Consider the following 21,125-nt stretch of genomic DNA (forward strand, 5'->3'; position numbering starts at 1 on the left):
AGTATGTCACAAGTACATGTTGGCATTCTTGTTCCCTCATATGAACTGTAGCTACCCCAGTGCCGGCAGCACTCATGCAGGCCCAGACCAGGACACTCCCACCACCATGCATGACTGTAGACAAGACACACTTGTCTTTGTACTCCCTCACTGGTTGCCACCACACATGCTTGACACCATCTGAACCAAATAAGTTTATCTACGTCCTCATCAGACCACAGGACATGGTTCCAGTAATCCATGTCCTTAGTCTGTTTTATGGAACAGTTTCATTACAGTATTCTGTCTATACTCTGTTTTTTGCTTTTAGTTTCTATGAATTCAGATCTTACCCCATTTCTCATAAGTGTTAATTGATGTCTCATTCTGCATTAATTAATTAATCATGTAACAGCTTCCTTATAAATGATAAATATGTCCTTAGTTGGTTGAAACTTAAAGCATATGCACATATATGTACGCTTGAATAAATTTGACACATGTTTATGATGTGCAATTCTGAGATTAATTATGTTGTAATATATATTTGCTTGTGAGTGCCATATGGTGGATATTGGTATAGCAATAGTGTTTAGCATGGTACACATAGAGGTAAACATATAGGGGGGTGTCATTAAGCACTATAAGTAAGATTGCTGGTCCTGCATTCCACAAGTCATTGAGAAAGTTACATCTCTGCTGACGAAATGCGTATGACTGATTGGCTGCTAGTTCTCATGGTTTGATGTTGCATAGTTTGGATTACCTGATTGGGGAGCGGAAGTGAGGCTTCCTATTTTCCCTTGCACCGGTTTCAAGTGAACGAGTTCCCGGAGGGACTTCCGGTTTGTGACACAGGGCATGCAGCAGGAAGCGTGCAGCGTAAAGAAACGCCAACAGGTACAGAGAAGATAGTAATGGACGTCTGGAGCGCTTACTATACCAATAGCAGGAATCGTCCTTAGTCTGCTTGTCTTCAGCAAACTGTTTGCAGGCTTTCCTGTGCATCATCTTAGAGGCTTCCTCTGGACGACAGTCATGCAGACCAATTTGATGCAGTGTGCGGCATATGGTCTGAGCACTTAATCCCTTCAACCTCTGCAACAAGCTGACCTTAATCCCTTCAACCTCTGCAACAATGCTGGCTGCACTTATATGTCTATTTTCCCAAAGACAATCTTTGGATATGACGCTGAGCACGTGCACTCAACTTCTTTGGTTGATCACCATGTGAGGATTGTTCTGAGTGGAACCTGTCCCTGTGATACCCGCTGTATGGTCTTGCCCACCGTGCTGCAGCTCAGTATCAGGGTCTTGGCAATCTTCTTATAGACTACGCCATCTTTATGTAGGAGCAACAATTCTTTCTTTTGTAAGGTGTATCCAGTCCACGGGTTCATCCATTACTTGTGGGATATTCTCCTTCCCAACAGGAAGTTGCAAGAGGACACCAACAGCAGAGCTGTCTATATAGCTCCTCCCCTAACTGCCACTCCCAGTCATTCTCTTGCAACTCTCGACAAGATAGGAAGTATCAAGAGATATGTGGTGACTTAGTGTAGTTTTTTACCTTCAATCAAGAGTTTATTATTTTTAACGGTACCGGCGTCGTACTGTTTTACTCGCAGGCAGAAAATTAGAAGAAGAATCTGCCTTGAGGGTATGATGTCTTAGCGGTTGTAAACTAAGGTCCATTGCTGTTCTCACACATAACTGAAGAGTATGGGAAAGACCTTCAGTTGTGGAACGGTTGCAGATTACCTGCCTTGAGGTATGTTTTCAGTATATTTTATTTCTAGAGGAGAGAAGATCTAGAAATTGCTGACAGAGCCTTGTATAATTGAGTTAAGCCTGATGCAGTGATTTAACAAGCGACTGGGATCATGCTTACAAAAAAGGGTAATATTCTTGTTTAATTCTCATATTTTCTTTAGTGACAAAATCGTTACATGTTATATAGAGAAGAACGGTTTTTCTCTGATGGTGATAAATCGTTTTTTGGGGCCTAGGTTTCCACATGGCTAGTCAGATTCTCCTAGGAGTATTTTTCTAAGGCCATCTGACATCGAGTGGCATGGTGGGAGGGGGCCCTATTTTTCCGCGCCTCTAGATGCGCAGTTTTCTTATTCAGGACTGAGACATCCTAGCGTCCCTAAAGTGTCCTCTGGCATCTGAGGACCACTATAGAGGCTTATTTCTTCCCTTAATCGTATTTGAGGGCAGGTAGGAGCCACAGCAGAGCTGTGGCAAGGTGTTTAACTGTTATTAATAACGTTTTTTAATGTTTTTTAATGTTTTTCAAATCCTGTTTGGGGCCTAATGGGTTATCATCCATTTGCAAGTGGGTGCACATGCTGCGTTAGTCCCTTATACACACTGGTCAAGATTTCGAAGAGTTTACTACTTTTAAAACACTGTTTTGCAGGTTTATGTGATAGTTTTTTTCTCTTCAAGGCACAGTACCGTTTGTGGTTTAATTGCTGTTTCACATTTATAAAGTGTTTTCCAAGCTTGCTGGGTCTCATTACTAGTCTGTTAAACATGTCTGACATAGAGGAAACTCCTTGTTCAATATGTTTAGAAGCCATTGTGGAAACCCCCCTCTTAGAATGTGTACCAAATGTACTGAAATTTCTATAAATTATAAAGGACCATATTATGGCATTTAAAGATTATCACCAGAGGGTTTCTCAGACTGACAAAAGGGAGGGTTATTGCCATCTAGCTCTCCCCACGTGTCAGAACCTATAACTCCTGCTCAAGTGACGCCAAGTACATCTAGCGCGGTCCAATGCGTTTACCTTACAAGACATGGCGGAGTTATGACTAATTAACCCTCACAGAGGTATTGTCCAAACTGCCAGGGTTACAGGGAAAGCGAGGACAGGCTCTGGGGCTAGAACAAATACAGAGCTTTCTGATGCTTTAGTAGCTATGTCCGATATACCCTCACAATGCTCCGAAGCCGTGGCAAGGGTGTTGCTATCTGAGGGTGAGTTTTCAGATTCAGGGAAGACGTTACTTCAGTCCGATTCTGAAATGACCAGCCTTAAATTTAAGCTTGAACGCCTCCGCTTATTGCTCAGGGAGGTTTTTAGGCGACTCTGGATGACTGTGACCCCATTGTATTTCCAGAGAAATTGTGTAAAATGGACAAATACTTTGCAGTGCCTGTTTACAACTGGATGGTCTTTTCCAGTCCCTAAGAGGTTTTCGGGAAATTATAACTAAGGAATGGGATAGACCAGGTGTTCCATTCTCTCCCCCCTCCTGCTTTTAAAAAAGATGTTTCCCATAGATGTCGCTATATACGGGACTCGTGGCAGACAGTCCCTAAGGTGGGAGGGTGCTGTTCTACCCTAGCTAAGGTGGTACAACTATCCCCGTCGAGGACAGTTGTGCTTTCTTAGATCCTATGGATAAAAAATTGGAGGATCTCCTTAAGAAAATTTTTTCTTCCATCAAGGTTTTATTCTCCAGCCTCTTGCATGCATTGCCCCAGTTTACTGCTGCAGAGCGGCTTTTTGGGTTCGAATCTCTTGAGGAGGCTCTACAGGGTGGAGACCCCGTTAGATGATATTTTAGACAGGATTAAAGCTCTCAAGTTAGCTATTCTTTATTTCTGACGCTGGGTTTTTTCATCTAACAAACTAACGGCTAAGAATTCTGGTTTTGCCATCTGGCGCGCAGAGCGCTATGGCTTAAGTCCTGGTCAGCAGACGTTACTTCAAAGTCTAAGCTTCTTAACATCCCCTTCAAAGGACAGACCCTTTCTTCTGTTATGTGTGATCAGTCCACGGGTCATCATTACTTCTGGGAATATAACTCCTCCCCAACAGGAAATGCAAGAGGATTCACCCAGCAGAGCTGCATATAGCTCCTCCCCTCTACGTCAGTCCCAGTCATTCTCTTGCACCCAACGACTAGATAGGATGTGTGGAGAGGACTATGGTGATTATACTTAGTTTTTATGACTTCAATCAAAAGTTTGTTATTTTACAATAGCACCGGAGCGTGTTATTACTTCTCTGGCAGAGTTTGAGGAAGAATCTGCCAGAGTTTTTACTATGATTTTAACCGGAGTAGTTAAGATCATATTGCTGTTCTCGGCCATCTGAGGGAGGTAAAAGCTTCAGATCAGGGGACAGCGGGCAGATGAATCTGCATTGAGGTATGTAGCAGTTTTTATTTTCTGAATGGAATTGATGAGAAAATCCTGCCATACCGGTATAATGACATGTATGTATACACTTCAGTAGTCTGGGGGATGGTATTTCACCGGAACTACTCTGTTAAAAGTCACTAATCCTTTTAATAAGTATTTATCATGTTAAACGTTTTTGCTGGAATGTAGAACGTTTACATTTCTGAGGTACTGAGTGAATAAATATTTGGGCATTATTTTCCACTTGGCAGTTGTTTGGTTTTAATTGTGACAGTTTCGTTTCTCTTCACTGCTGTGTGTGAGGGGGAGGGGCCGTTTTTGGCGCTCTTTGCTACGCATCAAAAAATTCCAGTCAGTTACTCTTATATTTCCTGCATGATCCGGTTCATCTCTGACAGATCTCAGGGGTCTTCAAACTTCTTTGGAGGGAGGTAGATTCTCTCAGCAGAGCTGTGAGAATTTTATATTGACTGTGAATAAAAACGTTGCTCTGTAATTTTTATGTCAAATTTAATTATTGTTATTTTTCTAATGGGAACAAACCTTTGCTAAAAGTTGTGTTGTTTTAAAGTTTGATGCTATAACTGTTTTTCAGTTCATTATTTCAACTGTCATTTAATCGTTTAGTACCTCTTTGAGGCACAGTACGTTTTTGCTAAAAAAGATTATAACCAAGTTGCAAGTTTATTGCTAGTGTGTTAAACATGTCTGACTCAGAGGAAGATATCTGTGTCATTTGTTCCAATGCCAAGGTGGAGCCCAATAGAAATTTATGTACTAACTGTATTGATGCTACTTTAAATAAAAGTCAATCTGTACAATTTGAACAAATTTCACCAAACAGCGAGGGGAGAGTTATGCCGACTAACTCGCCTCACGCGGCAGTACCTGCATCTCCCGCCCGGGAGGTGCGTGATATTATGGCGCCTAGTACATCTGGGCGGCCATTACAGATAACATTACAAGATATGGCTACTGTTATGACTGAAGTTTTGTCTAAATTACCAGAACTAAGAGGCAAGCGTGATCACTCTGGGGTGAGAACAGAGTGCGCTGACAATACTAGGGCCATGTCTGATACTGCGTCACAGCTTGCAGAGCATGAGGACGGAGAGCTTCATTCTGTAGGTGACGGTTCTGATCCAAACAGATTGGATTCAGATATTTCAAATTTTAAATTTAAATTGGAGAACCTCCGTGTATTACTAGGGGAGGTCTTAGCAGCTCTCAATGATTGTAACACCGTTGCAATACCAGAGAAACTGTGTAGGTTGGATAAATACTTTGCGGTACCGGCGAGTACTGACGTTTTTCCTATACCTAAGAGACTAACTGAAATTGTTACTAAGGAGTGGGATAGACCCGGTGTGCCGTTCTCACCCCCTCCAATATTTAGAAAGATGTTTCCAATAGACACCACCACTCGGGACTTATGGCAAACGGTCCCTAAGGTGGAGGGAGCAGTTTCTACTTTAGCTAAGCGTACCACTATCCCGGTGGAGGATAGCTGTGCTTTTTCAGATCCAATGGATAAAAAATTAGAGGGTTACCTTAAGAAAATGTTTGTTCAACAAGGTTTTATATTGCAACCCCTTGCATGTATCGCGCCGATTACGGCTGCGGCAGCATTTTGGATTGAGTCTCTGGAAGAGAACCTTAGTTCATCTACGCTAGACGACATTACGGACAGGCTTAGAGTCCTTAAACTAGCTAATTCATTCATTTCGGAGGCCGTAGTACATTTAACCAAACTTACGGCTAAGAACTCAGGATTCGCCATACAGGCACGTAGGGCGCTGTGGCTAAAATCCTGGTCAGCTGATGTTACTTCTAAGTCCAAATTACTTAATATACCTTTCAAGGGGCAGTCTTTATTTGGGCCCGGTTTGAAAGAAATTATCGCTGACATTACAGGAGGTAAGGGCCACGCCCTACCTCAAGACAAAGCCAAAGCTAAGGCTAGACAGTCTAATTTTCGTCCCTTTCGGAATTTCAAAACAGGAGCAGCATCAACCTCCACTGCACCAAAACAGGAGGGAGCTGTTGCTCGTTACAGGCAAGGCTGGAAGCCTAACCAGTCCTGGAACAAGAGCAAGCAGGCCAGGAAACCTGCTGCTGCCCCAAAGACAGCATGAACCGAGAGCCCCCGATCCGGGACCGGATCTAGTGGGGGGCAGACTTTCTCTCTTCGCCCAGGCCTGGGCAAGAGATGTTCAGGATCCCTGGGCGCTAGAGATCATATCTCAGGGATACCTTCTAGACTTCAAATTATCTCCCCCAAGAGGGAGATTTCATCTGTCAAGGTTGTCAACAAACCAGATAAAGAAAGAAGCGTTTCTACGCTGTGTACAAGATCTGTTATTAATGGGAGTGATCCATCCGGTTCCGCGGTCGGAACAAGGACAAGGGTTCTACTCAAACCTGTTTGTGGTTCCCAAAAAAGAGGGAACTTTCAGGCCAATCTTAGATTTAAAGATTCTAAACAAATTCCTAAGAGTTCCATCGTTCAAAATGGAAACTATTCGGACAATCTTACCCATGATCCAAAAGGGTCAGTACATGACCACAGTGGATTTAAAAGATGCTTACCTTCACATACCGATTCACAAAGATCATCACCGGTATCTAAGGTTTGCCTTCTTAGACAGGCACTACCAGTTTGTAGCTCTTCCATTCGGATTGGCTACGGCTCCAAGAATCTTCACAAAGGTTCTGGGTGCCCTTCTGGCGGTACTAAGACCGCGAGGGATTTCGGTAGCTCCGTACCTAGACGACATTCTAATACAAGCTTCAAGCTTTCAAACTGCCAAGTCTCATACAGAGTTAGTTCTGGCATTTCTAAGGTCGCATGGATGGAAAGTGAACGAAAAGAAGAGTTCTCTTTTTCCTCTCACAAGAGTTCCATTCTTGGGGACTCTTATAGATTCTGTAGAAATGAAGATTTACCTGACAGAAGACAGGTTAACAAAGCTTCAAAATGCATGCCGTGTCCTTCATTCCATTCAACACCCGTCAGTAGCTCAATGCATGGAGGTGATCGGCTTAATGGTAGCGGCAATGGACATAGTACCTTTTGCACGCCTACACCTCAGACCGCTGCAATTGTGCATGCTAAGTCAGTGGAATGGGGATTACTCAGATTTGTCCCCTACTCTGAATCTGAATCAAGAGACCAGAAATTCTCTTCTATGGTGGCTTTATCGGCCACACCTGTCCAGGGGGATGCCATTCAGCAGGCCAGACTGGACAATTGTAACAACAGACGCCAGCCTACTAGGTTGGGGCGCTGTCTGGAATTCTCTGAAGGCTCAGGGACTATGGAATCAGGAGGAGAGTCTCCTTCCAATAAACATCCTGGAATTGAGAGCAGTTCTCAATGCCCTTCTGGCTTGGCCCCAATTAACAACTCGGGGGTTCATCAGGTTTCAGTCGGACAACATCACGACTGTAGCTTACATCAACCATCAGGGAGGGACAAGAAGCTCCCTAGCAATGATGGAAGTATCAAAGATAATTCGCTGGGCAGAGTCTCACTCTTGCCACCTGTCAGCAATCCACATCCCGGGAGTGGAGAACTGGGAGGCGGATTTCTTGAGTCGCCAGACTTTTCATCCGGGGGAGTGGGAACTTCATCCGGAGGTCTTTGCCCAAATACTTCGACGTTGGGGCAAACCAGAGATAGATCTCATGGCGTCTCGCCAGAACGCCAAACTTCCTCTCTACGGGTCCAGATCCAGGGATCCGGGAGCGGTTCTGATAGATGCTTTGACAGCACCTTGGAACTTCGGGATGGCTTATGTGTTTCCACCCTTCCCGCTGCTTCCTCGATTGATTGCCAAAATCAAACAGGAGAGAGCATCAGTGATTCTAATAGCGCCTGCATGGCCACGCAGGACTTGGTATGCAGATCTAGTGGACATGTCATCCTGTCCGCCTTGGTCTCTACCTCTAAGACAGGACCTTCTGATACAGGGTCCATTCAAACATCAAAATCTAACTTCTCTGAAGCTGACTGCTTGGAAATTGAACGCTTGATTTTATCAAAACGTGGTTTTTCTGAGTCGGTTATTGATACCCTGATACAGGCTAGGAAGCCTGTTACCAGAAGGATTTACCATAAAATATGGCGTAAATACCTATACTGGTGCGAATCCAAAGGTTACTCCTGGAGTAAGGTTAGGATCGCTAGGATATTGTCCTTTCTACAAGAAGGTTTAGAAAAGGGTTTATCAGCTAGTTCATTAAAGGGACAGATTTCAGCTCTGTCCATCTTGTTACACAGGCGTCTGTCAGAAAATCCAGACGTCCAGGCCTTTTGTCAGGCTTTAGCTAGGATCAAGCCTGTGTTTAAAGCTGTTGCTCCGCCATGGAGTTTAAACTTAGTTCTTAACGTTTTACAGGGTGTTCCGTTTGAACCCCTTCATTCCATTGATATAAAATTGTTATCTTGGAAAGTTCTGTTTTTAATGGCTATTTCCTCGGCTCGAAGAGTCTCTGAGTTATCAGCCTTACATTGTGATTCTCCTTATCTGATTTTTCACTCAGACAAGGTAGTTCTGCGTACTAAACCTGGGTTCTTACCTAAGGTAGTCACTAACAGGAATATCAATCAAGAGATTGTTGTTCCATCCTTGTGTCCAAATCCTTCTTCAAAGAAGGAACGTCTTCTACACAATCTGGATGTAGTTCGTGCCCTCAAGTTCTACTTGCAGGCAACTAAAGATTTTCGCCAAACTTCTTCCCTGTTTGTCGTTTATTCTGGACAGAGGAGAGGTCAAAAAGCTTCTGCTACCTCTCTCTCTTTTTGGCTTCGTAGCATAATACGTTTAGCCTATGAGACTGCTGGACAGCAGCCTCCTGAAAGAATTACAGCTCACTCCACTAGAGCTGTGGCTTCCACTTGGGCCTTTAAGAATGAGGCCTCTGTTGAACAGATTTGCAAGGCTGCAACTTGGTCTTCGCTTCATACTTTTTCCAAATTTTACAAATTTGACACTTTTGCTTCTTCGGAGGCTATTTTTGGGAGAAAGGTTCTTCAGGCAGTGGTTCCTTCTGTATAATGAGCCTGCCTATCCCTCCCGTCATCCGTGTACTTTTGCTTTGGTATTGGTATCCCAGAAGTAATGATGACCCGTGGACTGATCACACATAACAGAAGAAAACATAATTTATGCTTACCTGATAAATTCCTTTCTTCTGTTGTGTGATCAGTCCACGGCCCGCCCTGTTTTAAGGCAGGTAAATATCTTTTAAATTATACTCCAGTCACCACTTCACCCTTGGTTACTCCTTTCTCGTTGATTCTTGGTCGAATGACTGGGACTGACGTAGAGGGGAGGAGCTATATGCAGCTCTGCTGGGTGAATCCTCTTGCATTTCCTGTTGGGGAGGAGTTATATTCCCAGAAGTAATGATGACCCGTGGACTGATCACACAACAGAAGAAAGGAATTTATCAGGTAAGCATAAATTATGTTTTTCGGGCCGGGCCTGAAGGAGATCATTTCTGATATTACTGGAGGAAAAGGTCACGCCCTTCCTCAGGATAGGTCCAATAAATTAAGGACCAAACAGAATAATTTTCGTTCATTTCGAAACTTCAAAAGTGGCGCAGCTTCAGCTTCCTCTAATGCAAAACAAGAGGGAAATTTTGCCCAGTCCAAACCATTCTGGAGACCGAACCAGGTTTGGAACAAGGGGAAGCAGGCCAAAAAACCTGCTGACACCTCTAAGACAGCATGAAGGAGTAGCCCCCGATCCGGGACCGGATCTAGTAGGGGGCAGACTTTCTCTCTTCGCCCAGTCTTGGGCAAGAGATGTCCAGGATCCCTGGGCATTAGAGATTGTTTCCCAGGGATATCTTCTGGACTTTAAAGCTTCATCTCAAAAGGGGAGATTTCATCTCTCACCATTATCTGTAAACCAGATAAAGAGAGAGGCATTCTTACGTGGTGTTCAAGACCTACTGATTATGGGAGTGATCCACCCAGTTCCAAGGGAGGAACAATGGCAGGGCTTCTATTCAGATCTGTTTATAGTTCCCAAAAAAGAGGGAACTTTCAGACCAATTTTGGATCTCAAGATCCTAAACAAATTTCTCAGGGTCCCATCCTTCAAGATGGAGACTATCCGAACCATCCTCCCTATGATCCAGGAGGGTCAATATATGACTACAGTGGACTTAAAGGATGCTTATCTCCACATTCCGATTCACAGAAATCATCATCAGTTCCTCAGGTTCGCCTTCTTAGACAGGCATTACCAGTTGGTGGCTCTTCCCTTCGAGTTAGCCACGGCACCAAGAATCTTTACGAAGGTTCTAGGGTCCCTACTGGCGGTTCTAAGGCCACGGGGCATAGCGGTGGCTCCTTACCTAGACGACATTCTGATACAGGCGTCGACTTTTCAAATTGCCAAGTTCCATACGGACATTGTTCTGGCCTTTCTGAGGTCTCACGGGTGGAAGGTGAATGAAGAAAAGAGTTCTCTCTCCCCTCTCACAAGAGTTTCCTTCCTAGGAACACTGATATATTCAGTAGAAATGAAAATTTTTCTGACAGAGGTCAGGTTATCAAAGCTTCTAACTTCCTGCCGTGCTCTTCATTCCACTTCTCGGCCATAAGTGGCTCAGTGTATGGAAGTAATCGGCCTAATGATAGCGGCAATGGACATAGTTCCATTTGCCCGCCTACATCTCAGACCACTGCAACTTTGCATGCTCAATCAGTGGAATGGGGACTACACAGATTTGTCCCCTCTGCTAAATCTGGATCAAGACACCAGGGATTCTCTTCTCTGGTGGTTATCTCGGGTCCATCTGTCCAGGGGAATGAGTTTCCGCAGGCCAGAGTGGACTATAGTGACGACAGATGCCAGCCTTCTGGGCTGGGGCGCAGTCTGGAACTCCCTGAAGGCTCACGGTTCGTGGACTCAGGAGGAAGCCCTCCTTCCGATAAACATTCTGGAACTGAGAGCGATATTCAATGCTCTTCAGGCTTGGCCTCAACTAGTTGCGGTCAGGTTCATCAGATTTCAGTTGGACAATATCACGACTGTAGCCTATATCAACCATCAGGGGGGAACAAGAAGCCCCCTGGCAATGTTGGAGGTTTCAAAGATAATTCTATGGGCAGAGATTCACTCTTGCCATCTCTCAGCTATCCATATCCCAGGAGTAGAGAACTGGGAGGCGGATTTTCTAAGTCGGCAGACTTTTCATCCAGTGAGTGGGAGCTCCATCCGGAGGTATTTGCCCAGCTGATTCAACTATGGCGCAAACCAGAACTGGATCTGATGGCGTCTCGTCAGAACGCCAAGCTTCCTTGTTACGGGTCCAGGTCAAGGTATCCCCAGGTAGCGCTGATAGATGCTCTAGCAGTGCCCTGGTCCTTAAGCCTGGCTTATGTGTTCCCACCATTTCCTCTCCTCCCTCGTCTGATTGCCAAGATCAAGCAGGAGACAGCTTCTGTGATTTTGATAGCACCTGCGTGGCCACGCAGGACTTGGTATGCAGATCTGGTGGACATGTCATCCCTTCTACCATGGACTCTGCCGCTGAGGCAGGACCTTCTACTCCAAGGTCCATTCAAACATCCAAATCTAATTTCTCTGCGGCTGACTGCTTGGAGATTGAACGCTTGATTTTATCAAAACGTGGTTTCTCCGAGACGGTCATTGATGCCTTAATTCAGGCTCGAAAGCCTGTCACCAGGAAAATCTATCATAAGATATGGTGTAAATATCTTCATTGGTGTGAATCCAAGGGTTACTCATGGAGTAAAGTCAGGATTCCTAGGATATTATCCTTTCTCCAAGAAGGATTGGAGAAGGGATTGTCAGCTAGTTCCTTAAAGGGACAGATTTCTGCTCTGTCTATTCTTCTGCACAAGCGTCTGGCAGATGTTCCAGACGTTCAGGCGTTTTGTCAGGCTTTAGTTAGAATCAAGCCTGTGTTTAAACCTGTTGCTCCGCCATGGAGTTTAAATTTAGTTCTTAAAGTTCTTCAAGGGGTTCCGTTTGAACCTCTGCATTCCATAGATATCAAGCTTTTATCTTGGAAAGTTCTGTTTTTGGTAGCTATCTCTTCGGCTCGTAGAGTTTCAGAGTTATCTGCCTTACAGTGTGATTCCCCTTATCTGATATTCCATACAGATAAGGTAGTTTTGCGTACCAAACCTGGGTTTCATCCTAAGGTGGTATCTAATAAGAATATCAATCAGGAGATTGTTGTTTCCGTCACTGTGTCCTAATCCTTCTTCAAAGAAGGAACGTCTATTACACAATCTTGACGTGGTTCGTGCTTTAAAGTTTTATTTACAAGCTACTAAGGATTTTCGTCAAACATCTGCATTGTTTTTTGTCTACTCTGAACAGAGGAGACACCTAAAGGCTTCGGCATCTTCTCTTTCCTTTTGGCTGAGAAGCATAATCCGTTTAGCTTATGAGACTGCTGGCCGGCAGCCTCCTGAAAGAATTACAGCTCATTCCACTAGAGCGGTAGCTTCCACATGGGCTTTTAAAAATGAGACCTCTGTTGAACAGATTTTTAAGGCGGCGACTTGGTCTTCGCTTCATACTTTTCTAAATTCTATAAATTCTATACTTTTGCTTCCTCGGAGGCTATTTTTGGGAGAAAGGTCTTGCAGGCAGTGGTGCCTTCCGTTTATGTTCCTGTCTTGTCCCTCCCTTCATCCGTGTCCTAAAGCTTTGGTATTGGTATCCCACAAGTAATGGATGAACCCGTGGACTGGATACATCTTACAAGAGAAAACAAAATTTATGCTTACCTGATAAATTTCTTTCTCTTGTGGTGTATCCAGTCCATGGCCCGCCCTGTCACTTTAAGGCAGGTGTTTTTTATTTTTAAACTACAGTCACCACTGCACCCTATAGTTTCTCCTTTTTTCTTGCTTGTCTTCGGTCGAATGACTGGGAGTGGCAGTTAGGGGAGGAGCTATATAGACAGCTCTGCTGTTGGTGTCCTCTTGCAACTTCCTGTTGGGAAGGAGAATATCCCACAAGTAATGGATGAACCCGTGGACTGGATACACCACAAGAGAAAGAAATTTATCAGGTAAGCATAAATTTAGTTTTTTTTAAGATCCTCAGAGAGTTCTTTGCCATGAGGTGCCATGTTGAACTTCCAGTGACTTGTATGAGAGAGTGTGAGAGCGATAACACCAAATTTAACACACCTGCTCCCCATTCACACCTGAGACCTTGTAACACTAACAAATCACATGACACCGGGAGGGAAAATGGTTCATTGGGCCCAGTCTGGACATTTCCACTTAGGGGTGTACTCACTTTTGTTGCCAACGGTTTAGACATTAATGCCTTTGTGTTAAGTGTTTTTGAGGGAAAATTTACACTGTTATAGAGGCTGTACACTCACTACTTTACATTGTAGCAAAGTGTTATTTCTTCAGTGTTGTCACATGAAAAGATATAATAAAATATTTATAAAAATATGAGGGGTGTACTTACTTTTGTGAGATACTTTGTGTATATATATATATATATATATATATATATATATATATATATATATATATTTAGGGGCTGATTTATCATCGGTCTGTCCGCCATGATCCGCTCAGTGGATAATGTCTGACAGACATCGATGAATGCCGACAGCATATGCTGTCGGCATTTCTAATTGCACAAGCAGTTCTTTTGAACTGCTTGTGCAATGCCGCTGCAGATTCGCGGCCAATCGGCCACTAGCTGGGGCTGTCAATCAGCCCGATCGTATAGGATCAGGCGAATTGATGTCCGCAGCCTCAGAACAGGCAGACCAGTTATGGAGCAGCGGTCTTAAGACAGCTGCTTCATAACTGCTGTTTCCAATGAGCCTGAAGGCTCGCGCGGAAACAGGGGCATCAAGCTCCATTCAGAACTTGATAATTCGGCCCCATTATGTTTTTTGTAGAATATATATAATTTTTAAAATACTTGAAAAATTCTCCCCTATGTGAAGAACATTGGTATGTGAAATATTTACAGTACATACACAGTTAATCACAAATATGAATATTGCATAAATATGATTTTACATGTTTTCAGCTACATGACTGCAAACGGCTCTGATTTACTATATATATATGACTATATATGTATACATTAGTATTTATGTGTTTATATGTGTATAAACTGTATGTCTGTAAATACACATATAAATATAAGTTCACATATATAGACACACACATCTTTAGACATGTATATGTATGGATCTCTATGTTAAAGCCCTTTGCCTTTTTTTCACCTGAGACCTCATATCTTACAGCCCTTATAACTTTTTAATGTAATATATTTTTAAAAATATTTTTTATTAGACAGTGTTATTATGAGCGTAACTGTACTTGTAAATGTAATTTGTGTTTTGTGCAACTTTTTTGTTGAGTATAACAGTTAACCAGAGCTCTGAAGATGCTCTACCCCAAAACACGTTATATTCAATTATGCTCAAGCGAACACGTTTACGTTCAACTTGTAACCCGCGATAAACCCCTTATCATTTGCACCACTTGTAATCTAGCTTTTATTGTTGTGAAAGACATAAAATTATAATACTGGTGTAATTTAGTGCGATTGGAGACGCTGAATTGTACCTTTGGCTTACTGCGCACATGGGCCCTATTTAGGAGCATCAGCATCACTGATATGAGACAATGAGAACGAGCAAATCTCACTACTTGCAGCTGTAACCTTTTGTTCTTTATTTGTTACAGAACTTGGAGATTTACAAAATGACGGCAGAGCAGTTTCACACAGCAGCCACCAACGCCGAGTTTCGTGTAAAGTAAGTAGATTCTGTCTGTTGTTGAATTATACTTTTATTTACCCACTGAGCAAGTACATTTTACACGGGTTGTAATCACCTAATATATATTTATTTATATTCTTATCTGCTGAGAGGGAAGCATTGTATAGAAATAATTTCTTATGATGTTCCCGTATGTATTAATATTAGTAAGTAAAGCCTGGATCTCGTATATTGCTATTGCATTTAAATTTGGGATCCTCATTGTTGTGGCACGAATAATAATCACAGCCAGGTCTATACAAGCGACATCATCATTTTACAGTAAATAAACATGAGGTTAGTTAAAGGACCAGTCAACACTGTAGATTTGCATAATCAACAAATGCAAGATAACAAGACAATGCAATAGCACTTAGTCTGAACTTCAAATGAGTAGTAGATTTTTTTCTGACAATTTTAAAAGTTATGTCTCTTTCCACTCCCCCTGTACCATGTGACAGCCAACAGCCAATCACAATTGCATACACATATATACATATAAAAAGACTGTGCACAAGGCTCAAGGTACGAGCTGAACTATCGCAGATCTTGCATGGTGCATTTGCCCCATGGCTAAGATATGCGCAATTGCAGCACTTCCTCCAGACAGCATACTATAGGCCGGACCTACTGAGACAGCCAACCCCGTTTTAGCAAATCTGCCTGACGGGCAGGATCACTAAAGGATCACTATCACTGGCGAAAACCATACTCCAAAACGCCCAGACACCTACGCTTCCTAAATATACGGACAGATGGCACCAGGAGTTGAACACGACTCTGGATGCTAAACAATGGCTACACATTTTCCAAAATACACGCACTTCATCCACTTCCCCCAAAATTATAGAGCTTAATTATAAAGTCCTCGTGCGCTGGTACTTAACTCCAAACAGACTAAACAATATCTATCCTACCTCTTCATCTTTCTGCTGGAGGGGGTGTGATGGGCGGGGCACCATGTTACATATGTGGTGGTCTTGCCCAAAACTGGTCCCCTTCTGGCATAGCATTGAAGCCACTCTGAGGAAGCTGGCTGAGCCAGATTTTTCATTAACCCCACAAATAGTCCTCTTAAATGAGACCCCTCCATTACAATGTAAAATTAGGAGAACGCTAATACAAATAGGACTAAACTGCGCAAAAGCCCTTGTTGCCCTACATTGGAAATCCTCCATCACCCCATCTCTAGAAACTTGGCTAAAAAAAACAGATGAGATGCTCTCTTGCGAGGAATATGGCTATTATAAAAGAAATAAGTCTGCATTCTATGCAGATTTGAGATTCTACTGGGACACCATTTCACTCACACATGCATAGTAAAGCTATTGCCAGATGCAGAAATAAATAAGAAGACACTGATAATGACATAGCATTTGCATCCAACCGAGGCTATAAAAGGTCTCTCCCTCGTCTCCCCCCTCCTTCTTCTTTCCCCTCCTTACTTTCTTACTTTTCTTCTCTTTTCAGTTTTATACTATGTGTTTAGGTTTAAGTTTGTCTATTTGAATCTATTTGTTTGTGAAATTGTTGCAATCAGAACTCCTATGCCACCTACTAAGAGCCATGAAGAGGTAAAACCGCAACCTCCTGGGGTTAGCACAGAAAAACCAAAGACTGCTTAAAGCATATGGCTCCCCTAGGGGACATGAATTTGTACACTACTACATATTAGTTTTTTAAAACTCTTAAAACTTTGATGTTAGAAGTACTGCCTAAGATGTGTATGCCTCATATATGCTTTATCAAGCCGGTATAGATGTGCTCCAATGTCTTTGTTTTTGTTTATGTTAAGATGTTACTATCTTTTCTATAAATCAATAAAAAATATTTATAAAAAAAAAAAAAAAAAGACTGTGCACATTTTGTTAATGGAAGTAAATTGGAAAGTTGTTTAAAATAGCTGCTCTATCTGAATCATGAAAGTTTAATTGTGATTGAGTGTCCCTTTAAGGGGACAGTAAAGTCATAATTAGACAGTCATGAGTCAGACAGAACATACAATTTTAAACAATTTTCCAGTTTACTTCTATTTAATATGCTTCCTTCTTTTGTTATCCTTTGCTGAAAGGTTTATCTAGGTAAGCTCAGGAGCAGCAAAGAACCTAGGTTCTAGCTGCTGATTGGTAGCTGCATATTTTTTATATACCAATTGTCATTGGTCCACCCATGTGTTCAGTTTGAAGCCAGTAGTGCATTGCTGCTCCTTCAACAAATGATACCAAGAGAATGAAGCAAATTTGATAATAGACGTAAACTGGAAAGTTGTTTAAAATTGTATGTTCTACCCAAATCATTAAAGAAAAACATTGGGTTTCATGTCCCTTTAAGGAAAATAAAACAGTGCTTAATTGCTGATATATGATGGCACGTGGAGCACGTATTTCACGTGTGTCTTACTGTCCGTAGTCATCAGACTGAGTTTTAACCATCCTGCTACTGTGCAATAGATTTCCAGAACTCTGGTTAGATTGTGAATTCTAACATAAAACGTCTCTTATCACTGTTAAGTTGTGCACCACAATGTGTTTAGATGAGTAAGGATTTGCGCAATCTTGTCACCCCGTACCCCGTTTTAATTCATTCAGCGCCCTCATGCCAGTAGTGTGCGGCAAGGTAAGTGCACTGCAGCGCCTTTCAGGTGTTATATAGAGGCCCATAAGGGCAGAACTTTTTTTACTTTCTGCAATGGGATTTTTTTTAGTGAAAAGTTTTCTGCAGCTCATTTTGAAATGAAATACAATTTTATATTAGGTAATTACACTAAAGCACCAGCTCAACTACAATGTGGGGGATAAAAGCAATATTTTAACATTTTATAATATATTGCAGCAGTTAAAAATTCTATTGCAAATTAGATGCATAGGGGCGAAAACTATTTTGTTAAGTTTTTTAAATGTCTCTTGAATAAATTTATTTTTCTTTGCTCATTGGTCTAGCATCACATAATTATAAGATAAAAATGTAGTAATTATAAAGGTGCATTGCTCACAAGAATGTCTTGCGTTTAGGAATTTCAGCATTACAGACTGGAAAAAACTATGGGCCAGGGCTTAAAGAATCCCAGAGCGATAGTCAGCAATCAATGTGCTGCCTCTTTGCAACAGACACTTCTTTGTATTTGACTGTTCTCTACAAACAGCGCTATGCTTTGGCTGCACTGGTTTAATGAAAACATACACAGTGCAGCCAGAGAACAGCACTAAAGAGAACACGTGGAGCAGCGCTGCAAAGCGAAATCGCTGCATAATTCTTGTTCTTTCTGCATTTCCTTTAATGACATCTCACATCACAGCTCTGTCTTGAAGCATAGAGGAGCTAGTTTAAAGAAAGCACCAGCTGATAATGTGGTCAGTCACAGTAAAATGATCTATCTATAAAATTTGCCATAGACTTTAGTGGTACATTTGTAAAAAAAAAAAAAAATCCTTGGCTCAGCCTTTATATATCATTGTGGTTGACGCCAATGTTAGAGAACAGCTGTTTTACACGCTACGTACAGCTGAAACAATCAGAATGAAAAACGGCCTTTATAGTTATTATCGGGACTTGACCAGGATCATGTCGTATCCAGAAACCAAAAGCAATAATGCAACTTCTAATTAATAGTGTGATTATGAGCACAACTGCTATACAAAGAAACCCTCATCTGTTTCCTGAGTTACATATTTGGTACCATTCAAGTGATGTGAACATATAGTGATTCCTGTATTGTTACTGTAGGTGGTGCAGATGTATAGCAGATAAGGAATATGTTTATTTATAGCCAGTAGTGTACTGTAAGCTGTAATAAGCCATAATGGGTTTTTTTCACAGGTGACCAGGCCGGCATTACAGCCATAGAGAAGCTGTGCGGTTCGCGCTATTGAAGACAGTTGCTGCATGCTCTGTCTAGGTTCACATGCGCTATCTCTTCTAGACCTCCCCCTTTATAGAACAGGCATCTCTGTCTTCAGTAGCACGGCAGCTTCTCAGTGGCTCTACTAACTAAACACACTGCATGGGTGGGCAGCTGACTATTGCTGATTACAGTATACTGCCGGCAGGTGAAACACTAGGTCCTGTTTGCAGACTTACTATGTTATCATCCAATGCTGTCATTGGTATATGTTTACTATCACTTAAAGGGACATTAAACTACTGGGCACAACTACTTTACTTTGGTTACTACTTATCATAGCTATATTGTTTTTCCTCTTGTGTCTGCAGCTGTCTTCAAAGCTGTTAGGTTATTTTAACCCTTTAAAGTGCTGGTCAGTAAAGCTCTGCATCTTCACAATAGCAAATAGACGTGAATTTAAAAATGTCTTAAAGTGAATGTAAATTTAGATGATAAAGTGCCCGGTTTTTAAAAATCCGATCAAAAACAGGGGCACTTTAATTCATCAAAATTTACATTTCACTCGTGTTGTGAAAATACTTACCTTTTAATCTTGACAGCCGCTCCAGCGATTCCCCAGTCATCGCAAGCCTCTTCTTACGTCAGAAATGATGGTCGGTCATCCTCCAATCACGGCTTTCCCCCCGGGGGAATCAATGTCTGATTCAACGCTGTGATTGGAGGATGCCAGATTCCTCATTTTAGACCCAGGAAGAGGCTTTGCGACGGGCGGGGAAGCAATGCAGCGGCTGTTAAGATTAAAAGGTAAGTATTTTCCCAACACGAGTGAAATGGAAATTTCGATGAATTAAAGTGCCCCTGTTTTTAATCCTATTTTTAAAAACCGGGCACTTTATCATCTAAATTTACATTCACTTTAAAATGACATTCTCCATCTAAATCATGCAAGTTTAATTTTGACTTTCCTATCCCTTTAAGGGATGTTAATCTCACCTGTGGTTTATAAAAACATTCCTAAATTTCTGCGCCTTTCTGTGATTGACAGCCTGCGTAATAAACCTGTAGCACATTTCATGGTGATTTGATAAGTGATAGTATTATTTGTTCCCACTGCAAAACACTTCTCAGTGTACAACAATAATGCAATCAGTAAGCAGAACTATCTTTCTGTATGTGCTGGTACTTATATAACCTGGGGAAGTGCTTTGCATACGTCCAGCCTCACGTAAAGAGAACCCATATATTATTTTATTGCTGGTTACATGTTGTGTCCTTGCATCTTTATGGGGTTGTCATGGTTCTGCAACTTAAAAAATAACCTTGTGGCATTCCAGAGATTTGTAGAAATTGATGGGAACGTAAGAGTGGATGTAGTGGGAATAACTCTTGATATTGTAAGATATGATTGTGCTAGCGGTTACAATTAAACCCCTCATGTAGCAAATGCACAGCCATTTCTGCCCTTTTCTCCAAGCCTCGGTGCATAAAATCTTGGGCACTTAATATTTTGAGTTAATACAACAGCAAATTTATATATAGAATGAGGAACAACAATGTGCGTGGGTATTGCTCTGACGGAAGCTTCCCTATTCCTTGAAATGACATTGTATCCCATATACATTGCAAGACAAGAGGGTCCTTGAGAGTCAATTGGAAGAATGAGTTGCGAGGAATAAAAGCATTCTCTAACAGCACAGCATATGTAATTCGAGCTCACATCTCCCTCCGGTCATATCTGAGAAGGCTTCGTTGCTAGGTAGCCTGCAGATGTAGACTTTCTCTTTTACCATTTACCTTCTGCACATATTGAGATGTATTGAATAAGGGTTGCATGTTTTTGATTGACAGATGGCAGATGGACATTAAGACTTGGCAGGCAGAGTGTACAGGAGGTCACATGCTGGCCTTCTGCCCCTATAGTACATTCACCATACACTCTCCAGACCAAAATCACTCGTTATATAGACATCAAAGCAGTGATACCGAATGGAACCTCACAGCATACAGTGTGTCTATACAATCAGGTTAATGAAAGGTGGCTTTAAAGGGATACTGAACCCTATTTTTTATTTCATGATTCAGATAGAGCCGCACTTTTAAGCAACTTTGTAATTTACTCCTATTATCAATTTTTCTTTGTACTCTTGGGGGCCAATTGATCAAGCTCCGTACGGAGCTTGATGCCCCTGTTTCCGCGTGAAACGTCAGTTTTGAAGCAGCGGTCTAAAGACCGCTGCTCCATAACTTGTCCGCCTGCTAGCGGCTGATTGGCCGCAAATCTGCAGGGGGCGGCATTGCACTAGCAGTTCACAAGAACTGCTTGTGCAATGATAAATG

The 21,125-nt window shown here is 42.1% G+C and overlaps 1 protein-coding gene across 3 annotated transcripts in view; it reads left to right on the forward strand.

Annotated features, from left to right (window-relative positions):
- CHCHD6 (coiled-coil-helix-coiled-coil-helix domain containing 6) overlaps nt 1-21,125 on the forward strand; it is a 717,658-nt gene that overhangs the window by 412,567 nt on the left and 283,966 nt on the right. For all 3 annotated transcript variants that reach the window (XR_008403230.1, XM_053720835.1, XM_053720836.1), the window contains one exon: nt 14,874-14,944. Coding sequence is in view for 2 of the 3 variants with exons in the window: in XM_053720835.1 (XP_053576810.1) it covers nt 14,874-14,944 (71 nt within the window). In the remaining variant the exon portion in view is untranslated. The remainder of the gene's footprint in view (nt 1-14,873; nt 14,945-21,125) is intronic.

This window comes from Bombina bombina, chromosome 7 (genome assembly GCF_027579735.1).
Source record: "Bombina bombina isolate aBomBom1 chromosome 7, aBomBom1.pri, whole genome shotgun sequence".
NCBI lineage: Eukaryota > Metazoa > Chordata > Amphibia > Anura > Bombinatoridae > Bombina > Bombina bombina.